An 11,245-nucleotide genomic window follows, 5' to 3' on the forward strand; every position below is an offset into this window, starting at 1 on the left:
ATATACATATGCATATACATACATACTTATAATCACAAAGAAAAGGCAAGTAAATAAAAAAAGAAAGATATTTCAAATTGCCAAATATATAAATATATATATATATATATATACAAGTTTTTTCCTATAGGTACTAAGAAAATTATTATTCTAAAGTGCGTCGAACGAGTATGGTATCGAAATGTATATAATTTTTGATGAGTTTTGATTTTTTTTTGTCAACAAAGTACTTTTGTTATTTCAACAAATTTTGGCTCACGCGTAACACGTACAAAAGTTCTTCGTTGCGATAGATAGCTTTTATCGTTACTATTATCATTTACGCGGGTCATATTTTATTCGCGAATTTCGTGCAATGATTTTTCAAAGAGAGAGAAACCTTAGCGTCTAAATGATTTACGTGAATCACTGCCGATAGAAAGAATAACTCGTTCGAACGCGCGTTTCGTTTTAAAAAAAAGAAAAAAAAGAAATGATAAGATAGAAAGAAAACGTTCCTCAGGTAACGAAATAATAGTTTCTTTTGTTGTTAAATAAACATTACGAAATTATGATATTACATATGTTCTCAAGGCCGTGTGATGGATTTCGTATTCATCATTATAAAATATCTACTTGTTATTTATTTGTCGTTAAATTAAAGCGATACGATAGATTTGTACATACACGTCATCTTCAATTTGAATAATAATGCCATGTAAATAATAATCTCGCGTCCCGTAAGAAAAAAAAAAAGAAGTAAATGAAATAAGAAAAACTTTTATTTCATTTATTTAACAACGTCGAATAATAATTCACTTTGTATAACATAAAGGATTATCTTTGTAAATATCGAATTGTACGATTTGTAAACCAGAAAAAAGAGACACGCGAAACGGCCAAACAAATTTAATGTAATATTTTGTTGTTGTTATATTTAAAAAAGAAAAAAAAAGATAAAGATGAAAATGAGATTATATTCGTAATAGTTGACAACCGTTTCTTTTGCTATAGACTTCTCTTTTATAATTTTCCGATAAAATGATTGAAAGAAAAATATTTTAGTTACCTACATTTTATGCATTATACCGTATACTTATGTAATAGCATATACTTAAATGAATAAATTTGTTTGTATATAAGTATATATAAAAAAAAAAATATAATAGAAATGTAATAATACTCTGCGATAAAAAAAACACGCTCTGCACGCCGTGATGATGATGATGATGATGATCCGTTAATCGATTAAACATGTCTTTTTATATATTCTCATTAAAATGCACTAGTCATACTTATCGCATACCTAGAAACCCGGTATTTATATATTAAAACATTGTCGAAAATATTACAATACTACTATTATTACATCATCGTATAGGAAGAAAACAAAGAGATGCATTTTATTGAATAATACTTAACAGAATTACGATTCATTTCTACGACGAAAAAAAAGAAAAAGAAAAAGAAAAAAGCATTTAGGCATCTCTTCTATTTTTATACCTAAAATAAATACTTAAACACAATATTTCCTGCAATAATAAAAAGCAATAGATTTTAGAATATACCATTTTGCAAACTGCGAAAAGAGGAGACACACGAGAAAGGGGGAAATTTTATTTCCAATCATTTTCCTTCATTCGATTTTCTTCCAACAAACGAACCTCGCGTAAAGACTAATTTTGGTAATAACAGATTGATTAAATAAATCTTCTTCCAAGTTTTGATAAAAATAATGTAAATATTTCTTTCATAGTCTCTTCGATTGCCATTTCATTTCATAAGCGGCGATATTTTGTTTTATTATCTAACGAATTCAATAATAATAAAAATAATAATAGCTTAGCGTGTGAGCTATATTAAGATGATAATGTTTCATAGAAATTTTACGATTAGATTTTAGAACTATATATATATATAATTATTATTATTATTACTATTACGTATAAATTTATCTTAATACGGTAAAAGATAATAATAAAAAGAATAACCATCTTTCATTAGATTACTATCAACTGGTGCAAGAATATATCTTTTTTCCTAATATATGAAAAAGAAACAATCGACGAATAATTTTGTAATATAAATAATACAGTGTAAATAATTACGTATTTCTTTTAAAAATATTGCACACTTATACAACACACAAAACTTAACGATTTTGTTTTTTTTTTTTTAAGAAAATAACGAAAAGAAGAAGGAACTCCTTATATGATATACCTATATAAAATAAAAAAAAAACAAATACAGTCGGACAATACACACATAGGACGCACGTATTTAATAAGACTATGAAATGCTGCTTATGCACAGGCTCCTAGGATACATTGTTAATTAGTTTTTTTCTGCTAGTACTTCTTCATTTTATATATTTAAGGGTTGCGTAATTATTATTAATAAAAGAAAAAAAAATAAATAAAAAAGGGTAAGGTGAACGGTTGATAAAAAGAAAAACAAAAAAAATTTGTAAGATACGCGCGCGCATGCATATATATATATACTTATATAACGTGAAAAGAGGTAGACTGCCTAAATAATAAGACGATTAATTTGTACAGTTGCCTATATATATATATATATAAACATACAATGCATAAATATTAAACACAAATATATAGACACACGTTATATAAAGAGAACTACGATTTCGGGGCATGTAAAATTAATTTTCACGGTGATATGCTACTACTAAAAACTCCTAGCAGAAATTACGACGACCTCTGTTGGTTTATTTAACTTGTAGGAAAAAATAAGAGCCAACGTTTAGGAATCCTTCTATAAAGCGTTTGAATCAACTGCCTTGATTTTGTACAGATACTGCCGCTTCTTTCCTCCTACTCCTCCTTCCCCTCGACTCGCACATTGACTTTTCTCCTCTCTGCTCTCATTATCGTTTTATGCATTTTCTATTGTTGTATATATATATATAGAATTTTATTTCATTGATTTCATCATTGATTTCATTAATTTCTTCCTTTCGTTTAATTAATATAAAGTTCAAGTTTAGAGTTTTTTTGGCCCTATATAATATCCGAGACAACTGGTGGGGTGGGATGGTGATAATTTAAAATATATTTTACGTTTATAGTTAAGTATTTCGCGTAATATTAATAAACAAATAGCAACTGTCCCGGTGTAAAGAGAATAAGATTAAAATAAAAGTGGACGAGAAGAAGGAGGGAGGGGTAGCTTCATTTGAAACGAATAAAACAAATCAATCGCAGTATAGGTTTTCGTTCAATCTAATATATCTCGTGCCTTCAATCGTGATTTTACTTGCGAAAAATACTCTTATAAACGCGTCGTCGTTTGAATTTTCCTTGTTGGTAGAAAAGAATCCAGTGAAAAAGGAGAGAGAGAGAGAGAGAACATTGGAAAAAGTTTTAACGAGCGAAGAAAGAAACAAATAAACCCCCATAGTTAGATAGGCAATTGTTAGAAAAAAAAATAGAAAAGAAAAATAAAAAAATTACTTTGGATCGTTTGCGTTTGGCAAAATTTGCAAGTATTTTTTCAAGCTTAGGTACAACATAGTTTTTAGCTAGTATACAATGGTCAAGTAACATATACTATAAACATTATACGTATCCACGTGTATTTGTTAATAAGAAATATGACTCGAATAATTGCGAACCCCACGTTTAACGATAATTAATAATCATGTCAGCCATGTAAATAGACATTAGTCATACGATAAGTACGTATAACTCTTAACGATAAGACTTTATAAATTGCCAGAATAAATATTCAATTAATCTATTAAATACAATTGAAGCGATAACAAATAGTAAAATAACGATATTTAAAGAGATACAAATTTGGGAAGGAATTCCACGAACGCGAGATGCGTTTCGCGTGCGTTATCAACGACGAATCCAGCGAGGTACGAGTGCATTTTTTTGTTATTTTGGGAATCTTGTAACGCGTAGCCGAAAAAGAGTTGTATAACCTTTGTGAATATATAAATAATAATAATAATAATAATAATAATAATAATAATAATAATAATAAAAAGCCACAGAAAAACCGAACAAAAATTGAAATCGTTAATTCTAATGGATAATGAAATGAGCCACCCCCCACGATCCTCCCACGATCCCCCCACGATCCCAAGAAAATGTTGCGTTCGTTGGATTAGACGGTAGACACCCCCAGCCCATCTTTTTGATATTTCTCGTAGACGAATGCAAAATCGAGTTTTCGTTTACCGCTCGGATACGAGTTTACAATCGTAACCCGGGATTCGTTGGTTTTATTCGTCTTAGAAATAAGTCGAGAAGTAATGGGTTAACTTCGTATCTTCTTCTATACGTTATACCCGATGTTTTCGTGTTTTATGATTACGAGCAGTATCTAACGTTGCCACATGGCCCGCGCAACGTTACGAACGAAACGTTGCTGCGAGGAATTACCCCTGAGATGCATGCGCCCCCACTCTCCCCCTCCCCTCTCCTACGTCGCGTATTCCATACACGAAAAAGGGTAATAAAAAAGAAAAAAGGGGGTAAGAATTGCAAACAAACGTGAAATACTTTTTATTTGTTATTTTGGAATAAAGGTTTTTTCGATCGTTCGAATTGTCCCTCTTCTCTCGTCGTATTACGTGTTTTTAATCGAATAGCGGGAGATTATTCTAAAACATCGTTGAAAGGCGGCGGCGGCGCGATCGATGCGATGGCAATCGCGAAGAAATCGTCCAAGGAATTATTATTCGACCATTTCCGCGATCGTTCGGCAAAGAAAATGATTTCTTCGAGAAGGAATCGTCGTTTCGTGGATCCTCCGAAATGATCAACTTCGAAATAATACGGTCCTCGTAGTAATCGTCTCCTCCGTCTTCTTCTCGGTTAAATTTCATTCCAGTAATCCTTTTTCCGTTGCCTTCTTAACGGTAAGTTTTGAAAATTCGTAACGCGTGAAACGTTACTATTCTAACATAAATAAATACGATTAGTGGTATACCTGGCAAAGCGAGAATATCCAAACGCGAATCGTCCAAAGCATTAGCGTTGACGGCACCATCCGATTCGGCGTCCATCGTCATTTCCCTTTGACTTTGCAACTTTTGACGTTTCCCGAGTCGCGGACCAAACCACATTCCGCTGCTCATCTCTTGCGTAGTCCTTTTTATGCATTTTCCTTCGGTACAAGAACGAAAATCGTTGTCCTGCGTTCTATCGTTCGATATACTTCCCACATCTCTCGAATCTTAACACAAATAAATCATTTTCTTTCCTTCCCCCGTTAAATATAAGACAAACAAAACTAACTTACCGTATTCGGCGGTTGTGGAAAACGTCAAGAAGAAATAAAATAGAAGCAAGGAATAAGAAAAGCTCCTAGTCGTCCGAGAAACTTTACCAACGAATTCGGTCATCGTTGTCTCCTGCGTTGTCTCCTGCGCGTCGTCGTCCAGTTTCTTTCGAAACGTCTCGAAAGGAATTGCCGAAGATACGGATCCGATCCTCTGGTTTTATACGGTTGCTCGGTGGTATCCTCGGGCGTTGTCACGGTTTTACCCTCACCCTTTTGCGATCTTTAAACATCGATCTTATATATACGCTAAGAGAGATAAAGAGAGATAGAATATCATCAAACGAAACCCAGGAGGGTAATCTCGGGTTAGAACGTAGCAGCGATTATTCTCAATTTGAATCAAAAGCTTACGGGGACGCTAGTTCTCTCTCCCTCTTATACGCAATGACAATTTCTTTATCTTTTATTTTCTTCTCTCTTTTTCTATTCGAGAAAATGGCAACCAACGCACGTATCACTCTCGGCACTCGTTATTGCCGAATATATATTTGTTTATCGATTAAGGGGGGGAATTATCCCGCGAGTCGGTCACATCGTTGGTCGCATCGTTGGTCGTCGCATCGTTGGTCGTCGTATCGTTGGTCACAGCGTGCAGCGCGAATAAATGAAAAAGCTTTAAAGGCCAAATAATCCGACGGTTATCCAATTCAATTTGCGCGATTCGAAAGGAAAATCGAATCTACCCGTCGGTGGTATATAAGAGGACGTATCCTTCGCTTCTACGCGACATTTCGTAAAAGCTGCTCGAACTAAACGTATTTGCTCGTTCTTCTTATAATACATTTATTTTCTTTCTTTTTTTTTCTTTCTTTAGTTCGGAGTCAATAAAATTGTACCTATTTGTCGTAACAAATCAAATTTTTATGTTTACAGGCGTGACCGTTATAAATAAAATTAATCGTTTAAACGTCGACGCGAGGTCGCGTACTTCGTTTTGTTAGTAAACACCTCTCTAATCGTCGGTTAAAGCGATTCAAATGTGTCCCGGTCAAAATTGTTATTTCATTTCGCGTAACGGTTTTCTTCTTCTTTCGATAATGTCGCCTACAAAATCTGAGAAGCCCTTCCGAAGGACGCGATATTTTATCGTGGTTGAAACAATATACACGTCTCTCTCTCTCTCTCTCTCTTTCTTTCTTTCTTTCTTTCTTTCGAAGAAGAAGAGGAAAAAGGTCCTCCTCCGCACATGCGAACCGATGCCCCTTTTTTCCCTTGACATTTAAAGTGGCACCAAAGTCTCTTACGCCGTTACGCATACGCGTGCATTCTATCTACGTATACGTATGCACTTTCCTACTTGTCAAAGCAAATAAACGTTCGCGCCTGTTGTTGTTGTGTTGTTGTCTCGTCTTTTTTGTTTCCTTTCTTCGTGGCGCGGCAAGACCGTAATCGAAACATTCCCACGTCATTGAAATAAAATCTTATGTCATTGGTCCCGTCGTTAAAAAAGAAAAGAAAAGAAAATAAAGAGAAAAGAAATCCGCGCGAATTCGTTCATTTCTATCCCTTTTATATTTTGACGGATTTCGGAGGAGGAGCTTTGCTTATCTCGCTTTGAAATGCTACCGAGAATAACCAAGTTCTTTAGGTAACGCGCACAGGAGTGTTTACACCCCGACGTCCGACTTAGGGAGGTGTTCTGGGATTCGTCAAAGCATTAGTTTACAAAGATATTTACCTTCTCTTCTTCTCGTCCCTTTTTAACACCTTCCATCGCTTTCCTTACATTTCTCCCCGATTATTTTGCGATATAAAGGAAAAAATTCATCCGCGAATCGACGTTCGAACTTATCGATACACCCGCTACGTTTACAACAAGTTGATATCACTTTTCAAATATATATAACGCCCATCGATGAAAGAAGAGAAGGGATAAATATACAAGAAGATCGTTACGGTGTCTCGCACGGATAAACTTTACCGATATGTAATAAACAAATGACAAATTACGTTATGATTCGCCGCTCGACGATATTTACGAATCAAACTCGTCGCAATGCGAGTGCGGGTCGCTCTCTCTCTCTCTCTCTCTCTCTCTATGAATTAATATCTACGAATATTTTATTTAATATCTCTTTTTATCGAACGCGTACTTGGCTCTCAATCGAATGATTTTGTCAAGTTCCTTCGATGTTCCTTTTTCCGTTTTCTTTTTTTTTTTTCTTGTTTATGGGGAAAATAGTGGCGCCAGGATATCGATGAAATACGATACCGGTCGTCTTTGACAATAATTTCCGAGCTTGTAACGCGGAGACGTAAAGTTGAAATATTCTTTTTTTTTCTTTTCTTTTTTTTTTTTTTTTTTCAGAAACAAAACGCAGCTCGACTTCCTGCATCTGCGTACACGTGTTCGTCTCATTCGAATTCTCATTCTTTTACTTTGTCGTACTTGTGGAAAAGGTACCACCACCCCTCCCCCGCATACTTTTGATAAACATTTTGGGCCAAATTCTTCGTGATACGGTGTTTTTATTATCATTATTATTATTATTATTATTATCGATCGATATCTTTTACAGAAAGTTTAAGGCTTAAAAGCTATCATCGAATATCAGTCCGAGTTAATTTTATAGAAAAAGTATTCGTAAGAATTGATATGTTTTCTTTTTTTTTTTTTTCTAGTGAAATTCCAGTCGTTGGATAGCTATTAAGGTGTTTTTAATAGAAAAAACTTTACAAACGAATTAAAGAGAGGGCGGACTATTGTGCGTAGAAAATCCTGTTTCCCCCCTCCCCCTCTTCCTCCTAGTTTGCGATAGGCTAAATCAAAACGAGTAGCTTAAAACAACGAGCGTTATTCGCTATTTACACATAAATTTAAACGCGAAGAAATATTTACACGAGAACGGAAGAGATCTCTCTCTTTCTCTCTCTCTCTCTCTCTTTAACATTTTTTACAATAAGTATTTATAAATAAAGATTTAATTAAAAAAAAAAATCCTTCGTCCGCGCGTGTGCGTGTGCGTGAATTTATTGCATTTGATTCGTCGGTGATTCTTGCTTTAACTCCAGGGCCCACATGTGCTGAGGCCATCCCGTTCGTCCTTTGCTCTTCGACGATTCTTCCTGCGATACGTTCGAAATAGATTGCAAACACGTCTCGTTCTGAAATGACAAGAAACTTCGAATTCGTAGCTATCGAATGGACCCCTTAACCTACGATTCCCGTTTCAAAAGTAATCGTAGGTTAAGGGGTTAACGATACTTTCGATCAATTTTTCCGTTTGTCTTTCCCCGAAAATTTTCTACGAGAAAATCGACGATGCGGTCAGGAATAACGGTGATATTCCATTCCGATTCGTGGGTGGTACAGCCAGATGGACAAAATTGGCCTGACCGCTCCTTTATTAACTTGATTATTATATTAACTCGATCCGACGTAACGCGACACGGGAATCGACGCTCCATCGCCTAACATTTTCTTTCCAACGCGAGTAGAAAAAAGTGCCCCCACTTGAATCCGATGCAACACCCCTCCCCCTCCTCGTCGATGGATTTAAGGTCAAGAGGCCGATGTTTATTTTGGAGTAACCGTAGGATCGAAGTATGAAAAAAAAAGAAAAATCTTTGGTTCGTTGGTAATGGGAAAAAAAAGCACAATCGAAAAAGCATCAATCGAACGAAATCCCCATTATCATCGATAGTTCCTCTCTCCTCGCGGAAGATTTAACGACAAGTTCGAGAGAAAAGTAACGAACGAATAGTCGAACATTTACGAGCGGTATAATAAATCTCGTTTCGTATTAACACGGGCTAGAGAACGTTTTAACTTCCTCTAAAGTGGAGAACGACGATAACGATCGTATTCGTTAGACGAATCGCGCGTAAACCAACCGACGTTTCTTTTACCTGATTCGATTGAGAGCTTTTGTTTCTCCTAGCATTCGACAGTATCTCGGCGCGAAACGTTTGCGGCTCCTCGCTTTCGTCGCTTTCCAATACGGCCATCAGGTATCCGATGTACGATGCGGCGAGCCTCAAAGTTTTGATCTTCGATAATTTAGTATCCGCTGGAACGTTGGGGATGCAATCCCGCAAATCCGCGAAAGCGTTGTTGATACTCTGAGTACGTCTTCTTTCCTTTTTATTCGCCGTATTTCGACGTTTGGGCCTGACCAACGGGATCACTTCCCTTTGAAGATGTTGATTTTGAAGATGTTGCCGTAGCGATCCGACGCCAACTCCGCCGACGCCAAGTTCGACGTTATTCAACGAAACGGTTGGCCCACCACCGATTCCGCCGGCCATCGTAAAATCTTCTTCTCCGCGTTGATCGCGTTGTTGTTGTTGCTGCTGCTGCTGCTGCTGTTGCTGCTGCTGCTGTTGTTGGTGTTGCGTTTGCTGTTGCTGATGGTGATGATGATGATGATGGTGATGATGATGGTGCTGTTGTTGTTGAGGATACAACATAGTCGAATAATGTTGAGCACCGTTCGTTGAACTCGGATGGACGTATTGTTGAAGACCGGAATAATTGGAATCCTGAACACCGATCTCTTCGATCAAAGGTGGCGTGGAAGCCGTCGGACTTCCCGCACCCGAGCTACCACCGGAGATACCGGAATCCGCCCCCCAATAGGTCGATTGGTTGTCCGAATCGGGACCACCGAGTGGACCTGGAGAACGATCGAACGATTATTTTCATATTAATCGAGACATTTGATTCTCATCGTTTAATAAGTAAAACGTACCGTAAGGAAGCTGGGTGACGTAATTGCAGGGTTGATGCCATTGTGGATAATATTCCGATTGAGCGTCGAATCCACCGAGCATGGTTTTGTTTTTTTCGAATCACCGTTGTCGCCCGGTACACAATTTGATTTGCGATGCACGTGACACTAACAAGGGACGAAGAATAATTTCACTCGACGACGACGACGACGACGACGACCACGACGACTACGACGACGATTAATCGATGATGCGCTTTCGGATGCAGTCGCGGGGTCACTGAGAAGGAAGATCCAATGCTAGTCGTCGACATGGAGGCTAAAGCTCTCAAGGTCGTCCGTGGAACGAGATCATGGGTGGGATCGCAAAGGGCGGAGCTCGGTTTCGTCGACGCCTCCGGAGGGTCTCTTCTCTCCCTCTCGCGATGCTGCCTTCCGAGCCGTAGCCTCTCCTGCTTCCGATTCAATTAGCAAATTGAACGGGCTGATACTCTGCGCGCGCGCGCGACTCTATTTTCTTTTACCGTTATTATTCGATTCCCATTCGGACTAAATGCTCGTATCCGGTTCGGCCACGAATTCCCTTTTCGGTGGCGGTACCACGGCGATAGTCCCGGAGGGATTCGAACAACCCGCTCGCATAAATAATACCAACTTCCTCTCTTGTCACCGATTAACAAGTTTACTATAAAGAAATAATTATTATCGACGTAACCGTTATATACCTAACGTCTAGATCGCAGCCAAACTTCAAACCGAGAAAAGAAAAAAAATCAAAATGGATGGATGAGTCCTGGTCGATGGTAAAAGGCATCTGGCTTTTTATTTTCGAAAGATAAGAGATAGCACTCGTGGATGCATTTAGAACGATCGTGATCTTTCTCGTTACGGCAACCGGTGCTACGATTAAAAAGAAATGAATTCTTCTAAGTTAGGTAGAGGCTTTTTCTCCTCCTCCTCCTCCTCCTCCTCCTCCTTCTTCTTCTTCTTATTATTATTATTATTATTACTATCGCTACGGAGTCTGAAACTTCCGGAACACCTCGGGTAATAACCCGGACACGAGCAGACTTATCCTTTTTTTAGACACTTACTTAGGGTTTCTAAGATAGGAGGAGAAAGCGATCGGTCGAGTGGCCGAGGATTCCGTCAAAAGAAAATGCCGTCAAAGATCGCAGAACCACTTATACGACGATTAATAATCTCGTCTCTTTGATGCCCTCGCTCCTCTCGCGTTTATCTAGAGAATATTTGAAGAAAAAAATAAATTATATATAAAA

General features: G+C 37.3%; 2 protein-coding genes across 2 annotated transcripts; both read right to left on the reverse strand.

Moving 5' to 3' along the window:
• Nucleotides 1-4,490: 4,490 nt before the first annotated feature.
• LOC122514679 (PBAN-type neuropeptides-like) lies at nucleotides 4,491-7,311 on the reverse strand. Its single transcript, XM_043631621.1, has 3 exons — nucleotides 5,254-7,311; nucleotides 4,942-5,187; nucleotides 4,491-4,863 (listed from the first exon to the last, which is right to left on the reverse strand). Exons 1-3 carry the CDS (start codon nucleotides 5,354-5,356, stop codon nucleotides 4,613-4,615), a joined length of 600 nt encoding a protein of 199 aa, XP_043487556.1. The 5' UTR covers nucleotides 5,357-7,311; the 3' UTR covers nucleotides 4,491-4,612.
• An 880-nt stretch (nucleotides 7,312-8,191) lies between these two features.
• Nucleotides 8,192-10,622, reverse strand: LOC122514677 (heart- and neural crest derivatives-expressed protein 1-like). Its single transcript, XM_043631619.1, has 3 exons — nucleotides 9,987-10,622; nucleotides 9,145-9,911; nucleotides 8,192-8,400 (listed from the first exon to the last, which is right to left on the reverse strand). Exons 1-3 carry the CDS (start codon nucleotides 10,066-10,068, stop codon nucleotides 8,266-8,268), a joined length of 984 nt encoding a protein of 327 aa, XP_043487554.1. The 5' UTR covers nucleotides 10,069-10,622; the 3' UTR covers nucleotides 8,192-8,265.
• Nucleotides 10,623-11,245: the final 623 nt, after the last annotated feature.

Source organism: Polistes fuscatus, unplaced genomic scaffold (genome assembly GCF_010416935.1).
Source record: "Polistes fuscatus isolate 324 unplaced genomic scaffold, CU_Pfus_HIC Scaffold15, whole genome shotgun sequence".
NCBI classification, from domain to species: Eukaryota; Metazoa; Arthropoda; class Insecta; order Hymenoptera; family Vespidae; genus Polistes; species Polistes fuscatus.